General features: G+C 61.0%; 1 protein-coding gene across 1 annotated transcript; it reads left to right on the forward strand.

Annotated features, from left to right (window-relative positions):
- Positions 1-1,282: 1,282 nt before the first annotated feature.
- Positions 1,283-5,348, forward strand: C1qtnf12 (C1q and TNF related 12). The gene is made up of 8 exons (XM_047522042.1): positions 1,283-1,708; positions 3,227-3,343; positions 3,459-3,540; positions 3,630-3,781; positions 4,298-4,406; positions 4,648-4,738; positions 4,842-4,920; positions 5,168-5,348. Exons 1-8 carry the CDS (start codon positions 1,538-1,540, stop codon positions 5,264-5,266), a joined length of 900 nt encoding a protein of 299 aa, XP_047377998.1. The 5' UTR covers positions 1,283-1,537; the 3' UTR covers positions 5,267-5,348.
- Positions 5,349-13,360: the final 8,012 nt, after the last annotated feature.

Raw genomic sequence — 13,360 nt, forward strand, 5'->3', positions numbered from 1 at the left:
ATGCAGATGACCCAGAACAGCAGGGTCTGACCTGTGAAGAGGGGTCTGGCAGCCCTGGGTGGGGACTCGAGAATCGAGGTACTTGCCCACTCCAAGCCTGGATCCTGAGCATGCTGGGTGCAGATCACATCTAGGGGTTCACATGCTGGGGTTCTGGGTGGGGTGCGTGTGGGAATGCATGTGGGCTGTGTGCACTGTAAACCGCCCCCCCATCATGGCAATGGTTCATCAGCGGACAGGAGGGCTGGTATTACTTCCTGAGGGATGGAGTCTTCAGCATTGTGCTTGAGAGATGCCAAATTGGTCTCTTCTGTCCCTGGAGGTCACCCTTCTGCCTGAGAACAAGAGGGTGAGGGTGGACACTTCCCTCACACCCTCCCCACCCAGCTCCACCTTGCACAGCTCTTCAGGGAGTCCTGTGAGGCTGGGCCTCCTGTCTGGTCCACTTTCACCTTATCTGGGTGAGTTAGCTGGGGAGGGTGGCGTGCTCTGTGCTAGGCAGGTACCAGGACCAGGACCTCTAGGGCCAGGGTGCCCACCTCATGCTGGGGTGGAACCACTGTTCCTTGTGGGCCAGCCTCAGAGGTCCCCCTCACTTCACTGAGCCCAAAGGGCCTGTGGGCATGACCTGGCCCCAAAGACCGGCTGCCTCAGTCTGGAGGTAGAAATCTGGTAGAAGGAAATCTTGCTGGTCAAAGGCCTGTGGAGGGAAGGTCTCACCCTTGTGCTGAACTCTGAAAGGTGTGGGGACTCTGCTGGCACCAGAGGGCAAGCAGTAAGGGTCAGACCTGCACCCCACAGAGGGAGTGGGCTGAGTAACCGGGATCACCAGCCTCTGCTCTGCTCCTGCCTTGAGGCCAGTGGGTCCTTCCTATGGGCCTCTCCTCCCCTTCCTACGGGGGATGCGCCCCCCAGCCAGCTAACCCCTTGGCAGGGGGCAGAGGGGGAGGGATGAGGGGCTGGGGTTCTGTACCCAAGGTCACTCTTGGCCATGACCTGAGGGGTGGGTGTGAGAGATGCCAGAGGTTAATGTAAACAACCTCCCCTCAGCTGGGATGGGGACCCTCCTGGGAAGGAGTGAGAGGCAGGGTGGGGCTGTTTCCAAAGGACTAGACAGCCTGGGAGCGCAGGCCCAAGTCCTCCACAGCCCCTGCACCTTACGGGGCAGGAGGCGGTGGTCAGTAGGGTCCCGCCCCCTGCCCCGCCCCGCCCCACCCCGCCATCGGGCGCCGAGCAGACAGCTCCAGTGTGAGTCCTCCCCTGGGAGCCCGGAGGTCTGCGGGGTGGGGGTCTGCGGAGCGCGCCCAGGAGGATACTGCGCGAGAGTAGCCGGCGCCGGCCTCGAGGGGACGGAGCTCATCCGGCTGCCCGTGGTGCCGTCGCGCCGCCGCTCTTGCTTGCCCAGCAGACTTGCACCGGCGGCGGCCGGGCGCGCCCCTGGGCCTCGCCCCCGCACGGGGACTCAGAGCGCCACCGCCCCCATGAGAGCGCCTGGCCGCTGGGGCTCGCGGTGCTGAGCCACCGCCCGCATCCAGCCATGCGGCGCTGGGCCTGGGCCGTGGTCCTGGCCCTCCTCTGGCCACAGCTTGCGTTGCTCAGGGGAGTCGGGGCGCGGCGGGAGCCTAGGAGGCAGCGGCAGCTGGTCCAGCGCACCGAGGCCCCGAACGCCACCGCGTCTGACAGCGAGGGTCTGCCCGGCTCCCCCAAGGTAAGCACAGGCTGGGCGCATGCGGTGCACAGGGGCGGCTTAGGGACTGGGGTCATCGGGCGCCCTTCCAGACTCTGCCCCACCCTCTCTGCCTCTAGGTTGCCCTTGTCTTGGTGGGGTCCGCTGCAACCCAGACTGGAACCCCAGTCTGGGGAGCCCCACTTCTGCACAGCAGCCAGCCCCTCAGCCCCCTTGGGCCTGGGGAGGGGTTGGGGGAAGAGAGGAACTAACCAAGGGGCAGGGTGCAGGGCTGTGGGGTGATACAATTGTCTTTGCAGCCCCAGGACCGTCCTCTGGGCAACCCCACATTAGTTGCAATTGCTAATTCAGGCAGAGGTGAGGGTAGAGAGCATGACCCTCCACAGCTCCTAAGGTTGGAGACCCCAGACCTCTGAGCTTCCTGGGGATTCTGTGTGGTCAACAGCCACCAGTGAAGTACCCTGTCCTTGGAGTCCCCGGGACTGGCAGAGGATCTCGGTGCACAAACCTTGGGCTCCCTGCTGTCATTGGTGGCAGTTATCTCCTGCCCAGGGCTGTTCCTGCAGAGAAAGGTCAGGGGGCAGTCTCGGAACTGACCAGCAGGAGGGACCTTTGTGGGCGGTCCCCAGGCTGTGTGGCAGCTCCCCAGATGTCCCTACTCTTCCTGGTGGAGATGGGCTTGTTTTCCACCTGCTCCCTACAGCCTCTGCCCTTGACCCAGATCCAGATGTGACTTGGTACATAGCCCCCAGGACCTTGGTCCATACCTTGGTCCTTGGTCCTTGCATTGAGGGGACAAGTAACTACTAGATGTTTCAGGATTAGGGGTGCATTCTTTCCCTGGGTGAGGAATCCCACCCTGCCTGAAGGGACTCCAGTTAGCAGACAGGACCTGTCTGGTGGGGTTGGGGCTAGGGTCTACTTCAGGACTGGACCCTGCCCTGGGTCAGGGCCCCTGGCTCACTTGCCTTCTGAGTGTAGCTCCCCTGGAGTGACCAGGCTTTCTCTTGGCCAGGCCAACAGTGCCCTGCTTCTGTCCAGGTCATGCCCCTCCTGCTAGCCTGGTTGTCCACACATGTCCCATCCTCCCTGAGCCAGGACTGGTCCTCACTGGCCAGCCTCTTCCCAGCCCACAGCCTTTCTGACCTCCCCATACATACACACCATGTCCAGGACCAAGCCCACTGTCGGGGACACAGTAGGCTGGTGGAGCACCCCGTGCCCTTCCACGTGGTAACAGGACCAAAGGTGTCATGGGCCCTCCCACAAAGGCCCAAGGTGCCTGGGCATCATGCCTTGGCTTCCACAGAGGCCCTGTCCCTGTCCTGCCTGTGTCCCACCCATCAGGATATCAGGTTCTGGTCCCTGGGATGGCGTATCCCACTGGTCTTCTGGCTTTGTGCCCCCAAGGCAGTTTCTTATGTGCCTGTGGTCACCCAATGACCTGAGGTTCCCTGCTCTCTGTGAGGCACAGTGGGACGGGCAGGAACCAGAGGGGTCTGGTGGTCATTGCCTAGCCCTGACCCCCTGGCTCTTTAGCCACAGGAGGCCTCAGGGCCTGAGTTCTCAGATGCCCACAAGACGTGGCTGAACTTTGTCCGACGGCCAGATGACAATTCCTCCAAGAAGCGATGCCGAGGCCGAGACAAGAAGTCGGTGAGTGCCTGGGCTGCGGTCGGGCTGGCCCTCCTGGGGTCCTCCAGGGGGTGCAAGCCCAGGGCAGGGTGGCTCTGGCTCCTACTGGGACCCTCACTTTCTCTGCCTCCCCCAGCAAGGCCTCTTGAGTCCCCCGGGACCCCCCGGCGTAGAAGTCACCCCAGCCCTGCTTCAGGAGTTCAAGGACATGCTGAAGGGTGAGGCTGACCCTGCAACTCCTCTCCAGGCCCAGGAAGCCCCCACAGGGCCGTCAGGGGCCTCACCCAAGTTGCCCTCTTCCCCACAGAGGCCACAGAACGGCGGTTCTCATCATGGCCAGACATGCTGCTGCCCCACGGGTCTGGCCTGCAGCTGATGGTTGAGGCCTTTCACTGCCGGCTGAAGAGCCCGGTGCTGGTAGACAAGAAGACCCTGGTAGAACTGCAGGGCTTCCAGGCCGTGAGTGGGCATGTGGGCCAGGACTGGTTCTGACACCTGGGGCGCCCACTGTGCGTCTCATGCACCAAGAGGGGTCCATGGGGCAGGATGTGGAGGATGTGGAGTGGGGCCCCTATAGGTGAACGGGCCCATGGACACAACTGGGCAGTTTCTGGGCACATGTACACATTGAGGGTCTGGGGGAGCCCGTGCAGTGGGCAGGGATGGCCTTGGTCAAGGTTAGGAGGCCCAGTGTGCCCAGACTCCACCTTGCACCAGGACTCGGGCAGGGCTGGGGTAACCAGGGAGCAGGAAGCCCTCCACTGTGGGGTTCTTGGATCCATATCCACCCTTTGGGACCTGGATTCTGTGCCCTGAAACACAGGTGGGTGTGGACACAGCTCCTCCGTCCTGTCCCCCTGAGAATGAGAACTGCTTGGGTCAATGACTGTTGGTGGTGGGTGTTTCCCCCTGGTGGGGTGTGCAGGGTGAAGGTCCAGGCCCTGCAGCCAGCCACTCACCCACTGCCCCTCACAGCCCACTGCCCAGGGTGTCTTCCTGCGGGGGTCTGGCCTGAGCCTGGCCTCAGGCCGATTCACAGCTCCAGTCTCCGCCATCTTCCAGTTTTCGGCCAGCCTGCATGTGGGTGAGCCAGACTGGGCCATGCATGTGCAGCGAGGGTCGGGGTGGGTCATACCTCATGGGTGGACTCCTGACACTGCGGGACCATCAGAGATGCTACCTGCCCCCTTTGGGCCCTGAGCCTCTGAGGAGATCACTGCCTTGCTCTGGGGCCACACACTCCCCTCCCCCAGCCCCAGCAGTCACCTGGGCTCTGCCCTCAAGCTGTGTGTCTCGAAGCCTCTCTCCTGCCACTGTCTCCACAGACCACAGTGAGCTGCAGGGCAGGGCCCGGCTGCGGGCACGGGACACTGTTCGTGTCCTCATCTGCATCGAGTCCCTGTGTCACCACCACACGTGAGTCCACCAGTCCCTGGGGTCCACCTTTGGGGCTGGGATCACAGGCGAGCATTGTGAGGGTGTCTGGGCCTTCACCCTCACCCTGTGGTGCTGTGCCTAGGTCCCTAGAGGCCATCTCCGGCCTGGAGAGCAACAGCAGGGTCTTCACCGCACAGGTGCAGGGGCTGCTGCAGCTGCAGGTGAGGGTGGCACCCAGACTCAGGTCACAGGTGGCTGGGTTCAGGGCCAGGGCCTGACAGCCCAGTGGGAGTCACGCAGGACCCTGGGCCTCGAGGCCCAGGAGGGCACAGCCTGGTGGCCCAGCTCATAGGTGTGTGGGTGGTTGTTCATCTGGGCTGGGCCTCGACCCCAGGTGCTCTTCCTATATGGGGGAGGCCATGGGATCAGGGCACCCACAGGTAGTGATTCCCACCATGGTGCCTGCAGGCTGGGCAGTACGCCTCTGTGTTCGTGGACAACGGCTCTGGGGTGGTCCTCACCATCCAGAGTGGCTCCAGCTTCTCTGGGCTGCTTCTGGGTACCTGAGGGTGCAGAAGGAGCACCGTGTGAGGATCCATCAGTGCCCTCCACCCCCCAGGAAGGAAGTGGAAAGACCCGCAGTGGATTTCTACAGTCATAGCAATAAAAGCCCCATCCTCTGTTGCCCTGGGGTGCTGCCTGGTCACTGTGTTGGTGGAGGTGGGCGGGTGACCATGGTCTGCATGATGGTGTGCATGCAGCCCTGGAGCATGGAACGTGGACTAGGGGCTGATGAGGTTCCCCTCACACAGCCTCCAGGCTCTCCTGCCTTTGGAGGGTGGTCGCAGGAGCAGCCAGGCCTCTTGGCAGGTCCCACACCTGTTGGGGGCTGCTGAATGACCAGGACAGATGTCTTTGTAGGTCCCAGCCCGTGGCCTAGGACACCCTTTCCCAGGGTCTCTGCAGCCTTAGCGGGCAGCAGGCTGTGGTACCCTGGACCTGTTTGGCTGCAGGACCCTGGAAGCCTCTGGTTGGTGAGGAGGCCCTGTGGAAGGGCAGGCAGCTAGCTCTGGGGGCTGCATTCTGTGGGGGAGAGAGCATTCAAGCCTGTGCAGGCTGTGGGTGGGACTGTTCGTGCATGTGCAGGCCCCACTTGTGCAAGCCAAGGACACCTGTGGGCCCAGGTGTGCTCAGCCACTGTGTGGACTGGGGAAGGTTGCCCATCTGAGACAGGAGAGGGACCAGCAGGCAGGCACCCGCTTCTTACCACCTTCCCCAGTCATGGCCTCCACATCCCAGAGACCAGGGGCTGTGGAAGTAGCTAGAGTGAGCTGGGCAGAGCAGCCCATCTGCTGCAGCCCTTGAGGCAGGAGCTGGTGGCCAAGTCCCTGGTTTCAGGTTGTGGGCTTGGGGCCACCCCTTTTTGGCTCTGGGAAACCCAGACCTAAGAATATAAATCGACCTCAGGATGCCCTGGCTGTAGGCTGGAGCCAAACTGCCGAGATGCACTCTGGTCAGCACCCAGGCCCTCGTCAGGAGGGGGCGAGAAGGGTCTCCCCCTAGGGTCATCTCCCAGAGTCAGGGTGGGATGTAGCCAGAGGCGGAGGGGTGTGTCTGCAGGCTCTGGGCAGGTTGGGAGGTGTAGCAGTAGTCTGGAAGAGTCAGAGCCCAAGGCTTTGCCCCTCCCCTGGGGACCTTGACCCATCTGGGGAACAAAGGAGGGCCCCTCCCTGAGGCCTGCCCTGCAGTGGGAAGGCTGACCCAGCCAGGCATTGAAGCGGTGCAGAGCAGGCTTGTCCACTGACCCGTCCCCACCTCTCTCCCTGGTCCCCCCAGGGTGGCGTCAGGGGCTGGGGCTGTCTGGAGGGATCTCTGCTTCACTGCGGCTGTTGCCACCAGATCTGGTGGGATGTCCCTACAGCCTTCAAGGACCAGTGTGGAGCACCCCTGTGTTGTCCCCCACCAAGGAGGCTGGGAAGGGCGGGGTACATGGTGGGCCCAGGCTTGGGGAAGGTGACTGTCCCCGCCCCAAGTTCCCAATTCCTGAGGTCCTGCTGAGTCACAGGAGCCCAGGCGAGACATCCAGACTTGGGAGCTCCCCCACACTGCTGTCCACACACTCGCTGGCACAGCCTGCCTCCCTGGGCCAAGGCGGCACTCTGGGGTCTCACTGACCACAGGGAGAAGGGTCACACTGAAAGTACCGTGAGCAGGCCCATGGAGGCACTGAGGATTAAGGCCCTGGGAGGAGGCAGAGCAGGCCTTAGGGAGGGGCCTGGTCATGGAGTGTCCTGTGTCCAGGCTGCAGTGCCATGAGTCGCAGAGCCCTGGGCCGTAGACACCCCATGTGCATCTGGTTACCAGGGGCTCCTGCCAACCCAGCCCTGAACTGTGTCCCTCCCTTCTCTGCTCTGCTAGGAGCAGCAGCCCCACCCTGTGCAGAGCAAGCTGGGGCCAGAGGCCAGCCTCCCAGGACGGTGGGCTTGCCTGGACCTGACCACCTGGTGGGGAGTCTCCCTGACCTCTACACAGTGGCCAACTCTCCCACTGCCCCGCTCTGGGCCGTGGGTCCTCTTGACCACAGTGGCTGTGAGGTCCAAAATGGGAGCCCCAGAGAATGGGACCCAGGGCCCCACAGAGGGAGGCAGACAGAGAGACAAGGGGATGAGAGATGAGGAGACACTGGAGCGGGGGCCAGCACTGCAGAGCTGTGCTTGGGCAGGTGGCCAGGCTGAGGTGGGCCCCCCTCTCGGCGCCCGGCTCCACCTGCATCCGTCTGTCTCCTCTTCCTCCCCATTCCTGCCCCTAATCGGAGGTCATTAGGCACTTAGCTGTAATTCCCCTGGAATGTGCTGTCTCCAGCAGAGCCCCCATGGCTGGGGGCCTGGAACAGGGAGTAGGTGGCTGGAGTGGGGTGGGTGGCTGCAGCAAGAGGGTCCAGACCCCAGCCCTGGATGGATCACGCTGTCAACATGGATCAACTCCAGTGGCCCAGCTCCCACTTACACTCTGCTGTCTCACCTGTGCCCTGGTGCCGGAGAAGAGACACCTGCCATGCCCACCCAGTCTGAGCATGGCGTCCCCTGGGATGTGGGCCAGTGGCGCTGCTACTGCTGGGGCTCCTTCCGTGCTGTGGCTCAGGAATGATTTCTCCCTGCCCAGACTCCCATCTTGGAGCTGTGCTGTGGTGTGGCCCAAGTGTCTGGCTGCCTCCCAGCCTCACAGCAGAGCAGAGCAGAACTAGAGCAGCCAGTGCAGTGCTGGATGGCCTCAGTTTGACCCTTGACCCCAGGCCCTGCCCCAGAGCAGTGGGAGGCTCTAGGTGGCCTTGCTGAACCCTTCACTAGTCCTGACTTCCAGAACCTTGTTCTGACCCTGTGGCAGCTGAGGGCTCCTCACTGTTCTTGGAGGGGCTGTGTCCATTGCCGGAGAGCTTCTGATCCAGTACCTTCAGCCTTGCTTCCAGCGAGATGAGACTCTGGCTTGGTCTGGGGCCACAGTCTGGCTGCAGGAGTGGCCCTCCTGGCATCCAGGCCCACCCTTCAGTGTTGGGTCAGAGCCTGTCCAGCCCTTGGTGCGCTGTCCCAAGCGTAAGTACAAACAGGAATGTGGCCCTTATGCTCACAGTGGAAGGGTGCCCTGGGGCTGGAACCAAGATGGGGAGGGGTGGGCAAGGAGGCCGTGCTTCAGCCCTGAGCCCACCTGGCAGATGCAGGCAGCTTTGCCAGTGCCAACCCCATTCGCATCTGCACCTGGTCCCGTCTGGAGGCTGGGCATGTAGAAGGACCCCACCCGATGCTGACCAGGTTCTGGAGGGCCCTGGGTGTGGGCTTGGGGTGCAGCAAACAGGCTAGCCCTTTGAAAGGTCTGCTCCTGAGGCCCTTGGGCTGCCTGTCCCCTACTGGTGTATCAGCCAGGGCCCTGGACCTGGACCACTTGTTCTGACACATCATCCAGGCAGAGGACCAAGAATGGCCTGTGCCTCTCCAGTCACTCTCCTGGGTGTCTATGTCGACAGTGGAGTGTCCACGTGGATGACATCAGGAACCTGTGGGTGTGTGTCATTGTCCCTATACAGGTGCCCCTGAATGTCTGAGCAGGTGGTGTGTGAGGGTCTCTTTCCATAGGTCTCCACTCTGAGACTAGGGCTTACACCATCAGGCTCTGTGCAGCAATCATTGGGCAGGTTTCAGAGGAGTCTTGAGCTCAGAGGTGGTGCTGGGTACCAGGGAGACCCAGTGCTTGGCCTTGAGAACAGAGATGACTGGTGGTCCAGGGTAGGGAGGTATTACTGCCAGAGCCTCAAGCTGGCTCGTGTCAGAGCTGCCCTGGCATTTAACACTCCCTGGCTCGGGGAGCTTGGTGAAAGGGTCAGGGGAGGGGGCTTCCCACCCTCTCCTAGTGCCTCGTCCTGGGGAGAAGCCCCTTGGGTGGCAGCAGGAACCTCTGGTCAATCTGATACCGCCGTTTACCGGTGACGAGTTCTGCTCCTTCTAATGTTGAAGATTGAACACTAGAGAAGCAGCCAAGGCAAGCATACTAAGCAGGTTTATTTAAAGGTAATAATACAGACCTCCCTGCAGGAAGAAGCGGGCCATGGCTGATGTTCTAAAGTCCCCAGAAGTGAGCGCACCCTACATCTTTTATAGGTTAAAATCTCTTGTTCTCCAGTTCTCTCCCCCTTATCTCTCCTTCCTGCCTATGTGACTAGGCCTGGTTTTGCATTAAGTGAGAAGCCATGGGCAGGGGGAGGGCCAAGGTGATTCAGGCAGGCAAGGGCCCAGGGGGCATTAATTAGCAGCTCCTTGCCTGCAGTCCTTGATAAAGGCAGGTAGATTTGGTTATCAATGGGCTCTGGAGATCCTCGACATTCCATTCTCCCAGGGGCAGTCTCCAGCTTCCAGAGGCAGATGGCTTCATGGCTTCATCTCCTCGATTTGACCTGATCACCTATTTCTACACTAACTACCTGTCCTTAATTCTGGCCTCAATTCATGGACTCTGTCCTGCCAGAAGAGCACTGGCCACAGACTGGTGTGGTCAGCAGGCCCTGGTAGACTGGAGCTGTGAGCAGAACACCATGAGCCAGCAGTGTCCCAGGGTTCACTGACTGGGCTCCCAGGTCAGGCCACTGCCCCAGGCAGGATCTCATGGCCTGGACATCCAGCAGTCTGGGGTCTCTTGCAGCCTGGCCCTTGGGCTGGGAAGCATTGCAGGTATAGGAAACATGCCCCTGGACTGCCAGCATGGTACCACCATGGGCATGCCTGTCCACCGGTGTGTCTGATGGTTGTTTGGGTGGGCCTGGTGTGAGGGGCTTGGGGACAAAGGGTCTTTGGGAGAATTTAGGGCCCTGCCCCTCCCGTGGGGCAGTGACTCATGGGTTCTTTGGGTATAACTCAGTTTTGCAACAGCTGGAGTGTCAGACACATGGCCTGGCCTGGCGGGGCCCCTGCCTTTGCCTGCACCCATAGCCTCAGCCTGCCCTGCTGGACCTAGTGTGTAAGGTGGCCACCAGGGCAGAGCAAACAGGAAGTTGGGGTTGGAGGCCCAGCAAGCTCCTTTCCCCAGTGAAGTGTTTCCCTGCACCCATAGCCTCAGCCTGCCCTGCTGGACCTAGTGTGTAAGGTGGCCACCAGGGCAGAGCAAACAGGAAGTTGGGGTTGGAGGCCCAGCAAGCTCCTTTCCCCAGTGAAGTGTTTCCACAAGCTCCACTAATTTCCCCAAGCTGGCGTCCACCTCTAGCCCTACCATACCCTTCTCTGAAGGCCTCTAGGCCCACAGATCCACATCGGCCCCCAAGGGCCCCCTCAGCAGCAGGATGCACTGAGCCTGACTCTTGGACACACTTCCAAACAGCTGTGTGTGGTTCTTCCTCTGTGGTTGTAGGGAGCCTTGTTCTTGATCCTCTGTCACTGCCCACAGGGACTTGAGCTGGCATTGGCCATCCATCATGTCACTCCCTCTGGGGATCAGAGGTGGGTGGCTGGGCGTGTGGGCCCCTCAGCCAGGCCAGCTGAGACCCTCAGATGCCACTATAGGGAGGGCTAGGGCTTGGGTCACCTCCCCCTTGGGTCACAGGCTAGGTCAGGCCCCAGGACAGTGGGAGGTGGAGCTGGACATGGGCCCTGCTTGGGCTTCTGCCCCACCAGGTCTGCACTCAGAGGGTCAGCTCTGCTTGCAGTGTTCACTGTGGAGAATAGAGATGGCCACAACCACACTCTGTGGCTCCTGGTTGCAGCCTCACGCGGCATCTGGCTCCAGGACCAGTTGAGCTGGGACAGGGCTACACAGTGTTGCTGGCAAACTCCGGCCATGGGCCTCCTCTGTGACCCCACCACTGGGTCCAGCTGCCCAGCCCCAGCTCAGGGGGATGCTGCTGAGGCCATGCTGCATGTCTCACTGGTGGCTTGGCCAGTGCAGAGGTCTGAGGCTGGCAGTGCAGAGGAGAGTTCAGGGGAACTGGTCTTCTGAATTCTTCTGCATCTGCCTTCCCTGACGTTTCCCCACAGTGCCCTGGGCTTTGGCCACCCCTTGTAAGCCCACCCATTGTGGGGAGGCTCAAGATCCCTGAGGAGGAAGGGGTGAGGAGGTCCAGAGTTGTGCTGGAGGAATTCCAGGCATGTGGGACAGTGCACAGGCCCCAGGGAGGAGTTGGGGCATCAGAGGATTGTTTCGATGTTGGGTGGTGTGATTGGTTTGGCGAGCTGAGGGAGGAGGACATTTGTGGGGACAGAGCTGAGGTGAGCTAGCAGTTCCAAAGGAGAGGGGGCAGGTGCCCACAGAGGCCAGTTGATGGTTGAGGGTCAGGAGTGCAGGGCTGCTGGGGTTACAGGGTCCCAGGAACAGAGACCCCTGGGGGGTTGGGCTGACCCCTCAAAAGCTCTTCATTTGCTTGAGGATGCTAAAAATCGCCCAGGTCAAGCCTACTACAAGGTGCTGGAACCAGAGAGCAAGCACCGAAGAGCAAATGAAATGAAAATTGGTCTCAGGGGGCTATCAGCAGCCCAGGGAGCAGGGCTTTGAATGTGCTGCCCTTTCCTCTCTGTTCCTCGGCAGCCCACCCTGGCACCAAGGCTTGTCTGTGACCAGCTGTCCTCTGGGGCCTTGGGCTGGGCAGCTGGACCCAGTGGTTCCACCAATCTCATGTTGTGGACACGGTGCCTGGGCAGGTGGGGCTGCTGGAGGAGTGCTGGCTGCCCCCATCAGAACTGCAGATTCCGAGCTGGGACAGCCAGCCAGGAGTGGAAGGCAGCAGAGGCAAGCGCCAGAGCCAGAGGAAAGGCAAGACAGCCCAGCAGGACAGAGGCCTGAGGACAGCATGCCTGCTGGGCCTAGGAGAGGGGAAGACTGGCCTGGTCAGGGTGTCCCCAGCAAGTGCCCACAGGGCACCTAGAGTTGGGAGGATGAGCTATGCTGGTTTGTGAGGGCAAAGCACCTCCTACTGGGCAGCTTAAGCAACAGGGCCCAGTTCTGGAGGCCAGAGGACCAAAAATCAAGGCTCAGCAGGCCCTGTCCCCCAGGCCATGGCCTCCCACTGCCTCCTGCATGCCAGTACCCTGGCAACCCTTGCTTGTGGGAGCGCCCCAGCTGTGGCCACTCCCTGACTTCTCTTCTTGTAAGGACCCGATTCCACTGGATCAGGGCCCCCAGTGACTTCATCTTAACCAACCACGTCTGCAAAGACTCAATTTCCCAACAAGGCCCCTTCACAGATATTGGGCGTCAGGACGAGCGTGAACTGGTGAAGTGGGTGGGTGTGCAGGTTCCTGCACAGGACTCCTGGCTTCCTCCAGGCCTTACTCCCAATTTTGCCTCATTTGGGCTATTCTGAAAAGGTCTGGGTGGATGGGATGCCTTGGGAGGACCCCTCTGCATGTGGGTTCTGCCTGCAGTCACCTCGGGCTAGTCAGAGAGAGAGCCAGCTGCAGGTGCCTCCACACCAACATGGGGCAGAAAAGAAATGCTGTCCTCTGAGCCCCCACAAGCATACCCTGAGGTGGCCCAGTGCCCTCTGCTCAAGTGCACATCCTACCTGGCAGGTCTGAGTACCTCAGGCCCTGTGCCTCCCAGGGCTTGACACCACGTCCCCATCCAGTGTCCACTGTGACCTGTCTACAATTCCAGGACCAGGAGAGCAGGTGGCTGTGGCCACACAATGTGTGGGGAGGCTTCAGTCGTAGGTCCCAAGTCCTGAAACTGTTCTGACACGAGGACGTGGGACGTCAGCCAGGGTAGACTCCATTCTGCTTTAAAACTTGGTGTTAAGTTGGATATAAAGCATCCAACCTTGCAGGTCGAAACCAGCTGCATACTGGCAACTCCATGTGGTTTGTCTGAATCCTAAAGCTCATGACCCTGCCTGCAGGTGTCCATGGTGCCAGGGCCTGGTCTCAGGGATCTTCCTTAAACATTCCCTGAACATTTGGCAAGCACATGTGCGGATGTTCACACCTGAACTGAGGCCATCTTGGACATCTGTGATGCCTGTGGGTAGAGTGCGTGAGGTGCACGAACTGGTGAAGTGGGTGGAGTAGAGTGCCAGCCCTGGCTGAGTCCTGGCTCTGCCCCAGGCCATGTGGTCCTTGAATCTGCAGCCTCTCCAGGTTCCTTTCCTCACCTGGGTAGTAGAGATAGGCCAGTTGCTCAACTGATTCCAGG

This window comes from Sciurus carolinensis, chromosome 1, assembly GCF_902686445.1.
Source record: "Sciurus carolinensis chromosome 1, mSciCar1.2, whole genome shotgun sequence".
Lineage (NCBI taxonomy): Eukaryota > Metazoa > Chordata > Mammalia > Rodentia > Sciuridae > Sciurus > Sciurus carolinensis.

Bases quoted from the DNA above. Each gene is read 5' to 3' on its own strand.
- C1qtnf12 (XM_047522042.1), top strand. From the start codon at position 1,538: ATGCGGCGCTGGGCCTGGGCCGTGGTCCTGGCCCTCCTCTGGCCACAG. The intron at 3,344-3,458 runs GTGAGTGCCTGG...TGCCTCCCCCAG, and splicing joins GAGGCCGAGACAAGAAGTCG to CAAGGCCTCTTGAGTCCCCC. The intron at 4,407-4,647 runs GTGAGCCAGACT...CTGTCTCCACAG, and splicing joins TTCGGCCAGCCTGCATGTGG to ACCACAGTGAGCTGCAGGGC.